Raw genomic sequence first — 13,866 nt, forward strand, 5'->3', positions numbered from 1 at the left:
TAAAAGTAAAAAACATCAACAAATAAACCCTGAACTGCTTATTTTTAAAATGCTAAGTTTAGGCTCACGAAAACTTGGGGCTCAGCAATCTGATTCTGGCTTCTGAAATATGTTTGAAAGCCAATGCCACTCTTGAGCCAGAAAGTCTCCTGATAGACTACCTGGCAAAATAAACTAGTGTGGCTCTTGGCAGGCAAATTAACTTAATGGTAAATTGACAGTATTTTATGTACCAAAAAAATAAGGCATTAAGGTAGACGTTTTCTAGATAAAACCACCTTCGGGCTTTTTCTCCTTTGGGGGTCAGGAAACACTATAAAGCACATCGATGGATTTTTGTCCTAAAATTCTGGACTGAGCACTCTTTTGTCTGTCTGCTCAGATTGCCAGTAATTTTTTTTTACAGCTTGGAGTTTTTGTTAAGGTGGTTTAAAGCAACAGTACGCTGGTTTAACACCAGAAGCATCAGGATGCCAGTGGGGGGAGGGGGGAGTGAGATAGTTTTTAATCTGTGGTGGTTTGTATCTTTTCCGATATGCATTTCACAGATGTGTATCGATCTTCATCTTGCTTTGGAAGACACTCTAGAGAGGAACTAGAATCTACACACCAGCAACCACTGAGAGTCAGAGTGGGAGCAGTGAGCCTGCAGGGGACTAGAAGCAGTTCTAGAGGAGGTGGTAATGTCTAGAGGAGACTCGCTTTAGTAGAAAAGCAGTTTCACTGCATCGAGGAGGCTATTAGGTAGCAAGCGGTATGGGTTCGTTCTTGGGAGTCCTGGTTTCTTCTAGATGTTCAACAATGTTCAGGAAATAGTGATAAAACGAATTTCCTTTGCTACTGAAAATCGTCGGGTCTTAGTACAGATTTCCTCCACGCACACATAAAGGAAATGGGGACTTGGATCTCCCAGCCTTGAATGGTTCCACTACACACTTAGACAGTACTGGCAAACAGAAGGTTACCGAATGTTCTGCGTGCGGTAGCTCTGTACAGCTCCACGAAGTGGATCGTACTTCAGACGGGGCAGTCAGAGCCCAGAGAGGCCAAATAACTTGGGCCTAGGTAGGTTTGCCCTCCCTGACCTCTTCCGTCGTCCTCTTCCGGCCCCTACCCTGCAGCTCAAGCTTAGGCATCGGTTGCAGTTTTAGGGAGTAGAGGATGTTAAAGGCCAGCCTCATCGTCAGTGTTAGAGTCTCAGCATCAGCGGCGCGCGCACCTGTCAGTGGGATTGGGGGCGGAGCCAGAAGGGGCAGGTAGCAGTCTCAGGCCACGCCCCCACACGCCCATCGTGGCCACGCCCACACCGTCCGGGTCCCCGCGCGGACCCCTGCTGCCCTCTGGCGGCCGCGCCTGCGCCGTGCGGCCCGGTGCCGCGGCTGCGCAGTGCCGCCCTCTGGCGGCCCCGCGCCTTCCTCCCATCGGCCTCGGCTTGCGGGCCTTTCAAACATGGAGGAGCGCGAGTGGGGGGCGAGGTCGGCGCTGGCGGGGAGCCCCGCGAACCCGCCGAGCCCGCGGCTGGATGTCAGCTCGGACAGCTTCGACCCGCTGCTGGCCCTCTACGCGCCCTCCCTGCCGCCCATCCCCTACCCCAACGCGCCCTGCTTCAACAACGTGGCGGAGTACGAGAGCTTCCTGAGGACCGGGGTGCGGGCGGGCGGGCGCGGGGCGCGGGCGCGGGGCGCGGGCTCGGGGGACCCCGCCGCGCCCGTCCCCGCCGCCGCCGCCGCCGCGGGGCCCCGGGCCCGCCGCCGCCCCGCCGCCCCCGCCCCGGACCCCGAGCGCATCCAGCGCCTCCGCCGCCTGATGGTGGTGAAGGAGGGCGGGGAGGAGGCGGCCGGGGCGCGCCGGCCGGGGCCGGGCCGGGGCCGGAAGGCGCCGCGCAACGTGCTCACGCGGATGCCCTGTGAGTGGGGCGCGGGCGGGGGGCTGCGGGGCGCGGAGCGGGGGGGTGCCCGGAGCGGGAAGGGGGGCGCGGACTGGGGAGGGGGCGCGGATCGGGGGGTGCCCGGAGCGGGAAGGGGGGCGCGGACTGGGGAGGGGGGCGCGGATCGGGGGGTGCCCGGAGCGGGAAGGGGGACGCGGACTGGGGAGGGGGCGCGGATCGGGGGGTGCCCGGAGCGGGAAGGGGGACGCGGACTGGGGAGGGGGCGCGGATCGGGGGGTGCGCAGAGCGGGAAGGGGGGCGCGGACTGGGGAGGGGGGCGCGGATCGGGGGGTGCGCAGAGCGGGAAGGGGGGCGCGGACTGGGGAGGGGGGCGCGGATCGGGGAGAGGAGCACTGCAGGGGTGCTCGGCCACCTGGCGGAAGGCCCCGAGTGGCTGGGTTTTGCTGGCACGCAGGAGCCCTGCGGGGGGTGGGGGGACGGGTAGATCCGCAGAGAGGGGCCTGTGCGCCCTGCAGAGGGTCTGCAGGAGGGGCGGGGTCTGGAGAGATGGTAGGATTTGGAAGCGGAGGTGATGGATGAGGTGTCTGGGGCGGGGAGGGGGGGGCAGGAGAAGTTGGGTGTCAGCGGGGAGGACGTGGGAGGCGGGGAGGGTCTGGGTAACGGGATTTTGAGGATTCGGTTCTTTGAGGCAGAGCGAGACATCCTCTCATAACCCCGGCTGGGTGGGGAGGAGGGTGCGTGTGTGTGTGATATAGGTGGGTCTCTGGGGTTCCCCAAGCCGGCTGCAGGGACTGGGTCCCCAGAATTAACTAACTCACTAGTGTTGGAATGGAGCGGGCGCGAGGTGGCACCGGCGCGGGCCGGGTCTCAGGCACCCAGGGGCTGCGGAGGACCGTGTCTGTCACGCTCCCTGTTACCCTAAATGCGGGTTATTTTAAGATCTGAAGGTTGTGAATGGCTCGAGGGAGATTCTTAGAGCTTCTTAATAGACTTGGAGTAAAGCTGAAAACGGCGGAGGTTCTGATGGGTGAGGCAGGTCTTGTATAAATGGAATTTTATCTAAAAAAGAAAAGAAAAGCCAAGCAGCCCAGGCTTCTATCTTCTGTCATAGATAGCAACAGTCCTAACATCTGCCCGGCGATGGCAGTGACCTACTTAGCTTACAAAGAATCTATAGCCTGGTCATTACCTTGTTACATTGTCAGATGACTCCCTTTCCAGCGGGAGGGTGCACGGAGCAAGAGGTTATTTTATTTCATTTTTACAATGTATTTATTAAGAGAGAGATCCTGAAAAGCCCTGGGCAGGTGTGGGTGCCTCTGTTGGCCGGGTGATTTACTGTCCTGGGGCACCACTGCCCAGGCAAGGGCCCGCTTGCTTGCCCTGCAGAAACACAAAGTGTGAATGTTCCTAAAATAAGAGCATGGGCGGGGAAGGGAGGGCCCATGTTGCCTATATGTCTTTATCCTAATGCGGTTGTTGAAATGCACTCCGAGTCTGATATTTTTATCAGTTACTTTGTGGGTGGGCGACCGTGGCTTTATTGTGTTGGTCACAGACTTTCCATGTGCCCTTGTCACTGGGCATGTTGCTTGTGGCAGAGGAAACAAGTTGAGGGCTCCATGACTGAGGTGAGTTGACATTACAGAGCGTTGGTGACCTTCAGAAAGCGGGGAATGGCTGGAGGTGTAGCTCAATCGGTAGACAGCGTGCCCAGACAGCTCAGGGCGCCAGGACCAAACCCCAGCACAGAAAAGAAAAAGAAAGAAGGAAGGAGACAGAGAGAGAGAGAGAGAGAGAGAGAGAGAGAGAGAGAGAGAGAGAGAGAGAGAGCTTAAAAAGAGCTTAAAAAGAAAGCCAGAGCCAGGTGCTGGTGGTTCACGCTTTGTCATCTAGCTACTCAGGAGGCTGAGATCTAAGGATCGCCGTTCAAAGCCAGCCTGCGCAAGAAAGTCCATGAGACACTTTTTTTTTTCTGTGTATGTGGTACTGAGGAATCGAACCCAGAGCCCCAAGGCAAGTGCTCTACCACTGAGCCACTTTTCCAGCCCCTCCATTAGACTCTTACCTCCAATTAACCACCAAAAAGCTGGAAGCACTGTTTGGCTCAAGTGGTCGAGCGCTCGCCTGGAGCTGAAGAGCCGAGGGACAGCGCCCAGGCCCAGAGTTCAGCCCCAGGACTGACAAAAGCAAAAACAAAAAACCAGGTATCACCGACTCACACCTAAAATCCTAGTTTCTCAGGAGGCTGAGATTTGAGGATTTGGGTTCAAAGCCAGCCAGGGTAGGAAAGTCTGTGAGACTCTTACCTTCAGTTAACCACCTAAAAGCCACAGGTGTGAATCTGTGGCTCAAGTGAAGGCTGGGAAGAGCCTGGGCTGCAAATCTCTGATGGCCAAGTTAAGAGTTTTCCAGATGTTCCAAAGCTCCTGGGCCTGGCTGCCGAGGGGCAGTGCCACTGAGAGCTAAGGGTCTCCACGCCGTGCACCTGCCAGCTGCTGGGTGCTGGGGCCTCGGCCTTGCAGCCTGGAGCTGCTGGTGCCAAGGGAGGTGCACTAGGCTCAGCCACCATTTCCACTCGGATGGCGCCATGTCAGGGATGAGGGTGAAGTTAAACTTACCAGAGGGCCCCGCTCCTTGGAGAATCCTGGCGATGGTGGTGACGCTGGCAGTGGTGACGGCCGTGGATGTGTGAAGGGGACCCAGGGACTCGCAGAGAGCGAGCCAGCTGTCTGACCGGGCTCAGGACTGACTTGGGCTGTGGAAGAAGAAAGGCCCGGAGCGCTCTTCCCTCCCGAGCAGCTATTGTTAGACCTCGGAGAAAGGGAGAGGAGATGGCGCTGACCTGGATTTGGTCCGCGTGGCCTGGGAACAGCCGAGGCCGGGGTCTGGAAGAACGGCTTTCTGCAAGGACAGGGACAAGGCTTTTTGTCACTGTGGTTTAGAAACGTGGCTCTCTGCCACTGGAGCCTGTCACCGAGGTCACCGAGGTCACTGAGGTAACCAAGGTGGCCGGAGGAGTTCATGTGCTCATTTTGAGTGGGAACCTCATTTTCCCCTCGATACCTTGACACTTATGGATGGTACTAGTACACTATTGTTATTGTTATTACAATAACAATTATTGTTATAATTGCTATTATTGTTATAGGTTATTATTTTGGCTGTACTGGGATTTGAACTCATGGCCTTGAGCTCATTAGGCGGGCTCTCTACCACTTGTGTAGTAACCCATACTAGAGTTTGTATTTTGATCCCTCCAGGCAAGAAATACTCACTTGAATTGCACTTGGTTCAATCTTTGGAAGCAAAAAAAAAAAGATCAAGAGAAAAATGACAGACGTGAGAGTTGAAATGATTTAGCTTGCCATTTATTTAAGGAGCTGTTGTTAAGATACTACCTGTTTGGCCCTGTTCTCCATTTTACGGGTGTAAGGGGAGGAATATAGTAATGCCCTTACCTCCCCCTCCCCCCCCCCCCGTCCCCATAGTTGGAAAGAGAATGGTTGGTCTACTCTGTAGAAACATGTGTCTGAGAGGCAGGCAGCAGTGTAATGTACAGGCAAAAGGAGTGATTCAAAACATTGTCATCGGTTCCTGTGAGAGGATTATAGCAGCTTATCCCTGAGCTTAACTTAGAACCAAACTATTCCAACCTTACTTTATGAATGAGGAAGCTGGATGTGTAGTCACTCACTGACGTTCTGTTCTAGTTGTAATGACCTATAAGTTGTTTCCAGCTCTTTGTTTAGCATAGCCTATAACAGATATGCAGGAATATGGACACGTAGTTATCTATCAAAGGACTTTGGAAGATGGCTAGAAGAGAGTTAAATGGAGTGGTCAGACCAAGGAACCTCCTGTTCCTTCCTAAGTCCACTGTTCCTGCCATTTTCCTCCCACTCTGCCTTCCTGCCATTTCCCCATCTGACATAAACTCCTACTTCTCATCTGCCCATTCCTCTTCCTCCAAGGGCATTCTCTTCCATGAGTTGTGTCCGCACCAGCTCATGAAGGAGGGATATGGAAGTCAAGAATAACAAGCTTACTTACCCGGAGACAGATGTGTGTGTGTGTGTGTGTGTGTGTGTGTGTGTGTGTGTGTGTGTGTGTGTGTGTGTGTGTGTGTGTGTGTGTGTGTGTGTGTGTGTATGCATGCACTGGTATGGAGTCTCTACTTTAGATGTTCGGGGGTTTTTTGCTCCAAGGTTGGCCTAGCCCCATTGAGCAACACCTCTGCTTCCAACTTTTCTTTTGCTGGCTAATTGAAGAGAAAGACTTGGGATTTTCCTCAGCTCTCTACCTCCTGAGTAGCTAGGATTACAGACGCAAGTCACCCATGCCCAGGCAGCCAAAGATTTGTTATTTATGACAAAGTCTCCAGAGCAAATTGGAGAGCGAAAATCAGGTTATGTCTGTGGCTGTGTCCGGTTCTTCCGGAAGGATCTCTGTTGGGAGAGGGACCGTTAACAGGAGATGAGGGAAGATTCCAGCACTGCTGGCAAGCACTGAGGGAAAGTGGCTCTCCCAGTGAAGGCTGGCGGTCTGGCCCTGGCTCTTACTAGAAGTTGTCTTGCTGCTCTTTGCACAAGATGCTTTAAAGCATCCTCGGGAGCCTGGTGCTCAGCAGGTGCACTTCAGAATCTGCATTGGAGTCCCTGGCCCTTCTCCTCCCTGTGCAGAGAGGCTGCTGCTTGTTGACCCAGCAACTGCAAACTGGGCTGAAGTAGCCGGTGGGTGTGGCCGAGGGGAAGGCCACCCGGGGATGCTCCCGTTCAGTCTGTGGCGCATGAGAATTACGGTGATTAAAGTTGGTTTAAGGCCCACACAGGAAGCTAGCTGTTCTGTTACGCATACACTGCGTGTGATATTTTTGCCTGCAGAAGGTTTAAAGGCACATTCCCCCGTGGTGGGGTGCAGGTGGGGGACCGTGAAGACGGCGCAGGTTCTCCACCATCGGGGTGTTGCTCCTGCGTCTCCAGCGCTGCCTGCGGGCGTTTGGGCGGACATTCACGGTGTTCTGGCGTCTTCTCGTTGCAGTGCACGAGGGCAGCCCCCTGGGTGAGCTCCACCGCTGCATCCGGGAGGGGGTGAAGGTCAACGTTCACATCCGCACTTTCAAGGGGCTCCGGGGCGTCTGCACTGGCTTCCTCGTGGCCTTCGACAAGTTCTGGAATATGGTAACTAACCTCGCTTGATATTTCGGCTTCTGTACGGTGAAAGCGCCTGAGCCATTTTTATTCATGAAAACCTGTAGAGTAGCTTCTCAGAAGAACCGGAATTTGTATGCAGTCTTGGGCAAGAACACCAATAAGTTACTACTTCCGGGCTTTCTTAGAGCAGACATCAATCAGCCAGTGCAGTCTTGCTCTGCCCCGCCCCCTCCAACAAACATCTGGCAATGTCTGAGGGTTTCTCTTCTGTCACATCTGGGAGGCAGGGCTGCTGGCCTCCCCAGGTAAAGGGCAATGTCCAGTAACGCAAAAATTACGCAGTCCAGATGTCACCTGTGCCAAGATTGAGAAACAGCCCTTTCTACAAATACATGTTGTTTATTAGCACACATTAATTCATTGTGGCATTTCCATATATCTTATTCTGTAGCCAGTCAAACTCCCTCCCTCCCTTACCTCTGTCTTCATTTTTTTTTTTTTTTTTTTTGTTCATCATGGAGCTTGAACCCTGGGCCTGGGCACTGTCCTTCAGCTCTTCAGCTCAAGGCAAGCGCTCTACCACTTGAGCCACAGCGCCTCTTCTGGTTTTTCTGGCGTATTATTGGAGATAAGAGTCTCACGGCTGGCTCTGAACCATGACCCTCAGATCTCGGCCTTCTGAGTAGGATTACAGGCGTGAGCCACCGGCGCCTGGTTTCAGTCTTCATTCTTAAAAACCAATTTCATCAGGCTGCATTATTGTATTTTCATACGTGAAAATGAACCACTTCAACCATATTCACCTTCATTCACTCTCTCCCGTACACCCGCCTCTTCCCTGGGGTTTCCCTCCCACACGCAATTGAGTCGGTTTTACTTTCCTGTCATTCATTTAGAGAACTGCTTGTTGTGTATTAATTTTACTAAGGGGAAAACACTGAGCCTTGAAGAATAATTATCCTATCTATTTAGTACATTTATTTTCTCCCAACCATCCTTTCCTTCACCGTTTTTCTCCTGCCCAAGAGCTGAGTTATCTTTATGGTTAGTTCTGCTGGGTATTACAAATGCTATTACAATAATGTTTTCAATTCTTCTTTTTTCCCCCTTTGGGCTCTTCCTCTAGGCACTTACAGATGTGGATGAGACCTACCGCAAACCTGCTCTGGGCAGGGCATACGAGCGGGATTCTTCGCTGACTCTCACGAGGGTAAGCAGTGTCCCCTGCCCTCCTGGGTGCACTTTCCACCTTGCAAGGTCAGGGGTCACTGAGCTACTGCCCAGGCTGGCCCGGCCCTGTTACGCCAGTGTGCCCGCAAAGGCCCTTCACTGGTCTCCGTCTGTGTCCAGTTGATCTCAAATGCATGTGTGAATCTTCACCTGCAAATTCGTGCAAGATAATCTTTGTGTGTGTGTGTTTGTGTGTGTGTGTGTGTGTGTGTGTGTGTGTGTGTGTGTGTGTGTGTGTGTGGTGCCAGTACTGTGGCCTGAACTCGGACTTTGAGCTCTCTCACCTGGCTTTGTGCTCAAGGCTAGTGCTCTACCACTTGAGCCACAGCTCTACTTCCAGCTTTTTGCTGGTTAATTGAAAATAAGAGTCTCACAGACTTTCCTGCCCAGGTTGGCTTTGAACCTCCAACCTCAGATCTCAGCCTCCTGAGTAGCTAGGATTACAGGTGTGAGCCACTGGCACCTGGCCAGATTACCTCTTAGAAGGCTCTGAACGTCTTCCAGTTCTACACCACAGAAACAAGCGGGTGCCTTTTCCCTTGGCATGGTGCTGACGGATTCCTGAGTTTGGGCTAGAAATACACAAGCCATTGCTGACTTTTCAGAGGTGGTAATACAGGCTTGTGGAGGATTCCGGTCTTCTTTTGGGGGGTAGGGGGTGTTGAAAGAGGGGTGAATGAGAAGGCTGATGCTTTCTCACTTTCCTCCCAGCTGTTTGACCGGCTGAAGCTCCAGGATTCCTCCAAGAAGGACGCTGATTCCAAGTCTGCGGTGGAAGACTCCACGCTGTCTAGGCACTCACAGACGTCCACCTGGAAGGTGGCGTCGGTGTGGGGCCGAGGAGACACCGACCGGAGCGCCCGCAGGCGGTCACGCTCCGTCCCTTCCTCCCTGCAGGCTTCTGGGAGGGAGGAGTCGAGGTCGGAGCTGTCAGCGAGGACTACCCGGACCGAAGGGTCCAGTGCCGGAGGTACGGTCTCCAGGGCCACCACCCTGTCCCGGGGCCAGTCCCGGAAGAAAAAGCGAAAGCCCAAGGTGGATTACCAGCAGGTGTTCACCCGACACATCAATCAGATCTTCATTCGGGGCGAGAACGTCCTGCTCGTTCACCTCGCACAGTGACCACAGCTCAGCCTCTGCCTGAGCTTTGGGTGTTAGAGATAAAGTGCATGTGTCTCTCCTCTACCACATCCTAGTACCCCGATGAAACCTGAATGTTCCCCTCTGGTCCTGCACGTGCAGAGGACAGAGCAGGCTCGGGCCTCTGGAAGAGGAGCTCGAGCGAGGCCAGGCCCTGGGAGCATGCGCAGTGGAGTCAGTTCCAAGGCAAAAACAATTGCTAGGTCCCTGTATCAAATTGGGTGTCCCTGGCTGCTTCAGACTCTCCAGCCAAAATAAGTTCTTCCATTTGTGTGGAATTTATTTCTCTGAGACTACAGGAAAAAAAAGTCTCAATAGGAATCATTGTATTTCCGAAAGCACTAGCTTGCAGAAGTACCCTGAATTTGATTCCAAGAGTAAAAAAGCTCTAGCGCTGGTCGCTCACGCCTGTCATCCTAGCTACTCAGGAGGCTGAGATCTGAGGATCATAGTTCAAAGCCAGCCAAGGGAGACAAACCCAATTAACCACCAAAAAAAAGGCAGCACTGGAGGTGTGGCTCAAATGGTAGCGCACCAGCCTTAAGCAAACAACAACAAAAAAAACCTAAGCAAGAGCACAAGGTTCTGAGTTCAAGCCCCAGTACCTGCATGCATGCATGCGATAATAATGTAGCTGCTGTGCCCTGGGGCCTGCATCACCTTGGAGTTTGCTCTATAGTGTTCTGTCTTGCTGAGGAAATGGAATTTGTCTTGGAACCTCCCTGTGACTAAAGTATAGGAAAGTTGCCAACTTCCCTGGGGGGAAAAGAGAGCAGCGGCCTGCTCTGGTTGGCAGGAAGGCGGGACCTGGCCCGTCTCTCCCTCTCCCGAGGTGTCCTCTGCTGGACGCGGACGGGTGGGCCTGGCCCGCGCTGCGGGGCGGCTCCTTGTCCTCTCTGGCTTGTGTGGCATGGTGCTAGTGCATGGATCTGTGGTGCGAACCCTCCGTGTGTGGCGTGAACCGTCCTGTGAGCGTCATGTCTTAGGAGTCCTGTGGAACTCCATGATGTGTACATCCCACGGCGGGGAGTCCCCGTGGCAGGCCTGACCTGTGTCTTTCTCAGAATGGCTTCACCAGGAAACGGGTGGTCGTTCTATGTCCCTTGGGTCAGGCCAAAGTGGTTTCTTAGCAAGTGGACTGGGGGGCCGGAATGGCCGCTTCGCCCACAGCCTGGAACCCGCACACTCCTACTTGAATCCTCTTAGACGGCTCTCATATAGCATCGGCTGCGTCGTGACACAGACTGTTAGGCAGCATTGGTGACTTGTTTTTGTTCCTTTCTGTTTGTTTTCCATACCTTATTTTCAAAGGGAGAATAAGAAATATATATGACCAAAACATCTGAAAACTTTCTCCTGCTGCATGGGTGGGGTGACGTGGATAGGCCTCTGAGAAGCGGGGTGAGCCAGGTTTCGGGACCTGGGACTCTGGCTCATCAGCCGGTGGAGGTTGAGCAGATGAACCCCTCTGTGCCTCTGTTCCCCCGTGATACGCCTACCTCACAGTGGCCTGTCACAGAACTCTCGGAAGGCATCGTGCAGCCTAGACATATTTAAGTGCCACGAGTACCGTTTACTACTCGATTTCATAGCTCTATGTGAATCTGTCTCACGAACAGGGCTGGTGCTATTCGGACAGGCATGTCCCTGGGCGTCTCATTGCCGTGTAACTATCATCAGAAACTGGTGGAAACTTCAGGATCAATATTCCATATCGATTTCTTCCTCTAAAGGGACTGTGCAAGTTCCCAGAAAAAACAAATCTTCAATAAGAGGAGAGTGACATTTTTTCGCTGATCCCTCTATCTCCTAATCCCCACCTTTTTCTAGTACGTACCAGAAGGAACTGCCTTGAACTTTTCCACGGGTTTATACGATAGCACCAAAGGGCGAGTACAATGGCATTATCCCTATGGGGGAATTTGTTGAGTTCATTTTGTTTTCTGTTTACTTGTTTTTTTTATTTAAGATTAATTTCAAAGTCTACTGGAGAGAGAGAGAAAGAGAGCGAGCACGCGCCAATGCACTACAGTTGAAGGGGTTCTAGGCTACAAGCCCAGGTTGGCAAATTAGCTTGGGAATCTGCCAGTCTTAAGTCTCTTCTGTCTGGTGTGCCCCGAAAATCTCAGTTCTCAGACGAATAGTTGTTTGATAGTCAGGCAGTGCCTACATCCCTTTACCAGTCTCCCTTTGTGTCTGTCCTTATGTCTGTCCAGTTGTCCCTCAGCCAGAAGCTGTAACAGATGCTGAATTCTCCCAATAATACAGACCTGTGCAATCAGGAATTCAGTGAATTTCCATTCAAGCCAGTGCCTGGTGAACTCTGGCCTGACTGATTTTACACCCGTGCCATATTCAGGTTTACATACAACTTTCACATACTCTGTTCTCCTTCAGGGATCAGTTGGCAATTCTCTCTCTAATGTGACAATTCTGGCCACAAAAATTATTTTTAGGCTGTATGTGATCTGTCTTATGCCCCCCATTTCCTTGTTTGGTTTGCTTCCTTGTTTGGTTTGCATAATGATCCTGGAATGAATACCATCTAGTAAATGTTCTTTTTTTTTTTTTCTAAAGAAGAATGATAATTATTTCAGAGAAGTAAAACTTAAAAAATTATTGCCTTTTGTTATTGGAGAAAATTTTCAAAAAGAATGAGAATACAGGTCCTAATAATATATTGTTGCACAGAAAAACATTTTTTGATTGTTGGCTGCAGTGGCTGAGAATTAGGTCAACAATAGAGAAACAAATGAATGAGTAAATGAACGGCAAGCCGCAGTGGAAGTAGCTGGAGATTTCTTGGGGAGAAGGGAGGGAAGGGGGGAGGGATAGTAGAGATTTGGGGGCCCCCTTCCCGGAGGAGCAGCTGCAGATGAGTGGAGGCATCCAGGGCCTCAGGCCGGGGAAGCTGTGAATAGGACTTGCTCTGAGCATGCAGCTTGGGTTCTTCAGCATCACCTCTAGGCACAGGAACATGGCGGCCCTGGAAGAACCTGGCTTTGTCAGATGAGAATGTTGCCAGCCACGCCAGCTCTCAGCCCTTCGCTCTCAGCAGCTCAGCCTTGGGTTTTTGGTGTTTTTTTTTTGTTTTTTGTTTTTGGTCAGTCATGGGGCCTGAACTCTGGGCCTGGAGGTTGTCCCTCAGCTCTTCAGCTCAAGGCTAGCACTCTACCACTTGAGCCACAGTACCATTTCCGGCTTTTTCTGCTTATGTGTGGTGCTGAGGAATCGAACCCAGGGCCTCATGCATGCAAGGCAAGCACTCTACCACTGAGCCACCTTCCCAGCCCAGCCTTGGGTTCTTTGGCTCAGTGTGTGATGGAAATCCCGGGGGCAAGCAGGACCAGCCGAAGTAGGCTTTTGTGAGCAGAGGCTGGAGGCAGGGGCTGCTGTCTGAGCGCTCAGGGTGGCGTGCAGGCCCACGGCCGGCCACGCACACCCCCGTCCCGTCCCTGCTCGGCTGACGTGAGCTGCTGCTTCCGTGGCTGGGTTTATCTGTGCTCAGCGCACAGAAGACCCCAAGGACTCGCACCGCCATCCCAGGAGGGTCCCCGAGGTCTAGGATGGAAATGTGATTTTCGGAAGCAGCCTGTCCTGGGTGGGAAGGCTGGGTGGTGGGCGGACCCGAAGGCGCTCCCAGCTGCGCCTCAAGGCCTTCTTCAGAAATGGAAGCTCAGGCCGGGCCTGGAACGCCATCTGGGAGGGCGGGAGAGGTAGGAGATCCCAGGCCACCCGCACAAAGGGCCGGGGAGCCCTCTACAGAACAACGCTGGAGCACAGAGGCCTGGCGGTGCGGCCCAGGTGCCCAGCGAAGCAGGCTCATCCGCAGGATCGCCTGCCATTTGTACAGGGGAGTGATTCGCCTGCTCCCTAAATACAGCTCAAGCTTAGCCTATCTGTGGTAGTGTCCACAAAGCCTCTACACCGCTTGCTTCTCAGAGGCCCAGGCAGGAGCGGAGGGGGCCGTGTGCAAAGCGATTCTCCACAGGTGCATTGTGGAGGCAGGGGATCCAGGGTCACTGGCGCAGCAGCCGGCACCCAGCTGGCTGGGCATGGTGGGTGTCCAGGCAGGACGCTGCACAACGCCAGCGGGAGAGCCCGGCACATCCCCCGCTGGGAGTCGCTGGTGGATCCTGAAGAAACACCCAGCGGTTTTCTGGTCATAAGCCATGAGCCGGGGTCTGTCCCCCCCCCCCCCCCCCCGCCACAGGAAATAGAAACCTGCCTGGTTGTAAAATGGACTGTGGTATTTCTTTTTTCTTTTTTTTTGCCAGTCCTGGGACTTGAACTCAGGGCCTGGACACTGTCCCTGAGCTTTTACTCAAGGCTAGCACTCCACCACTTGAGCCACAGCACTACTTCCAATGGACAGTAGTATTTCTGTCTCCACTGCAGGGATGGGCAAAAAATGTGGGATAGAACTGGTTTCATGAGGGGCTGGGAAGGTGGCTC

General features: G+C 53.3%; 1 protein-coding gene across 1 annotated transcript; it reads left to right on the forward strand.

Moving 5' to 3' along the window:
* The first annotated feature begins 1,449 nt into the window (after positions 1-1,449).
* On the forward strand, positions 1,450-13,600 carry Lsm11 (LSM11, U7 small nuclear RNA associated). Its single transcript, XM_069993918.1, has 4 exons — positions 1,450-1,906; positions 6,929-7,068; positions 8,168-8,251; positions 8,983-13,600. Exons 1-4 carry the CDS (start codon positions 1,450-1,452, stop codon positions 9,391-9,393), a joined length of 1,092 nt encoding a protein of 363 aa, XP_069850019.1. The 3' UTR covers positions 9,394-13,600.
* Positions 13,601-13,866: the final 266 nt, after the last annotated feature.

Source organism: Dipodomys merriami, unplaced genomic scaffold, assembly GCF_024711535.1.
Source record: "Dipodomys merriami isolate MVZ:Mamm:240054 unplaced genomic scaffold, mDipMer1.0.p SCAF_44, whole genome shotgun sequence".
NCBI classification, from domain to species: Eukaryota; Metazoa; Chordata; class Mammalia; order Rodentia; family Heteromyidae; genus Dipodomys; species Dipodomys merriami.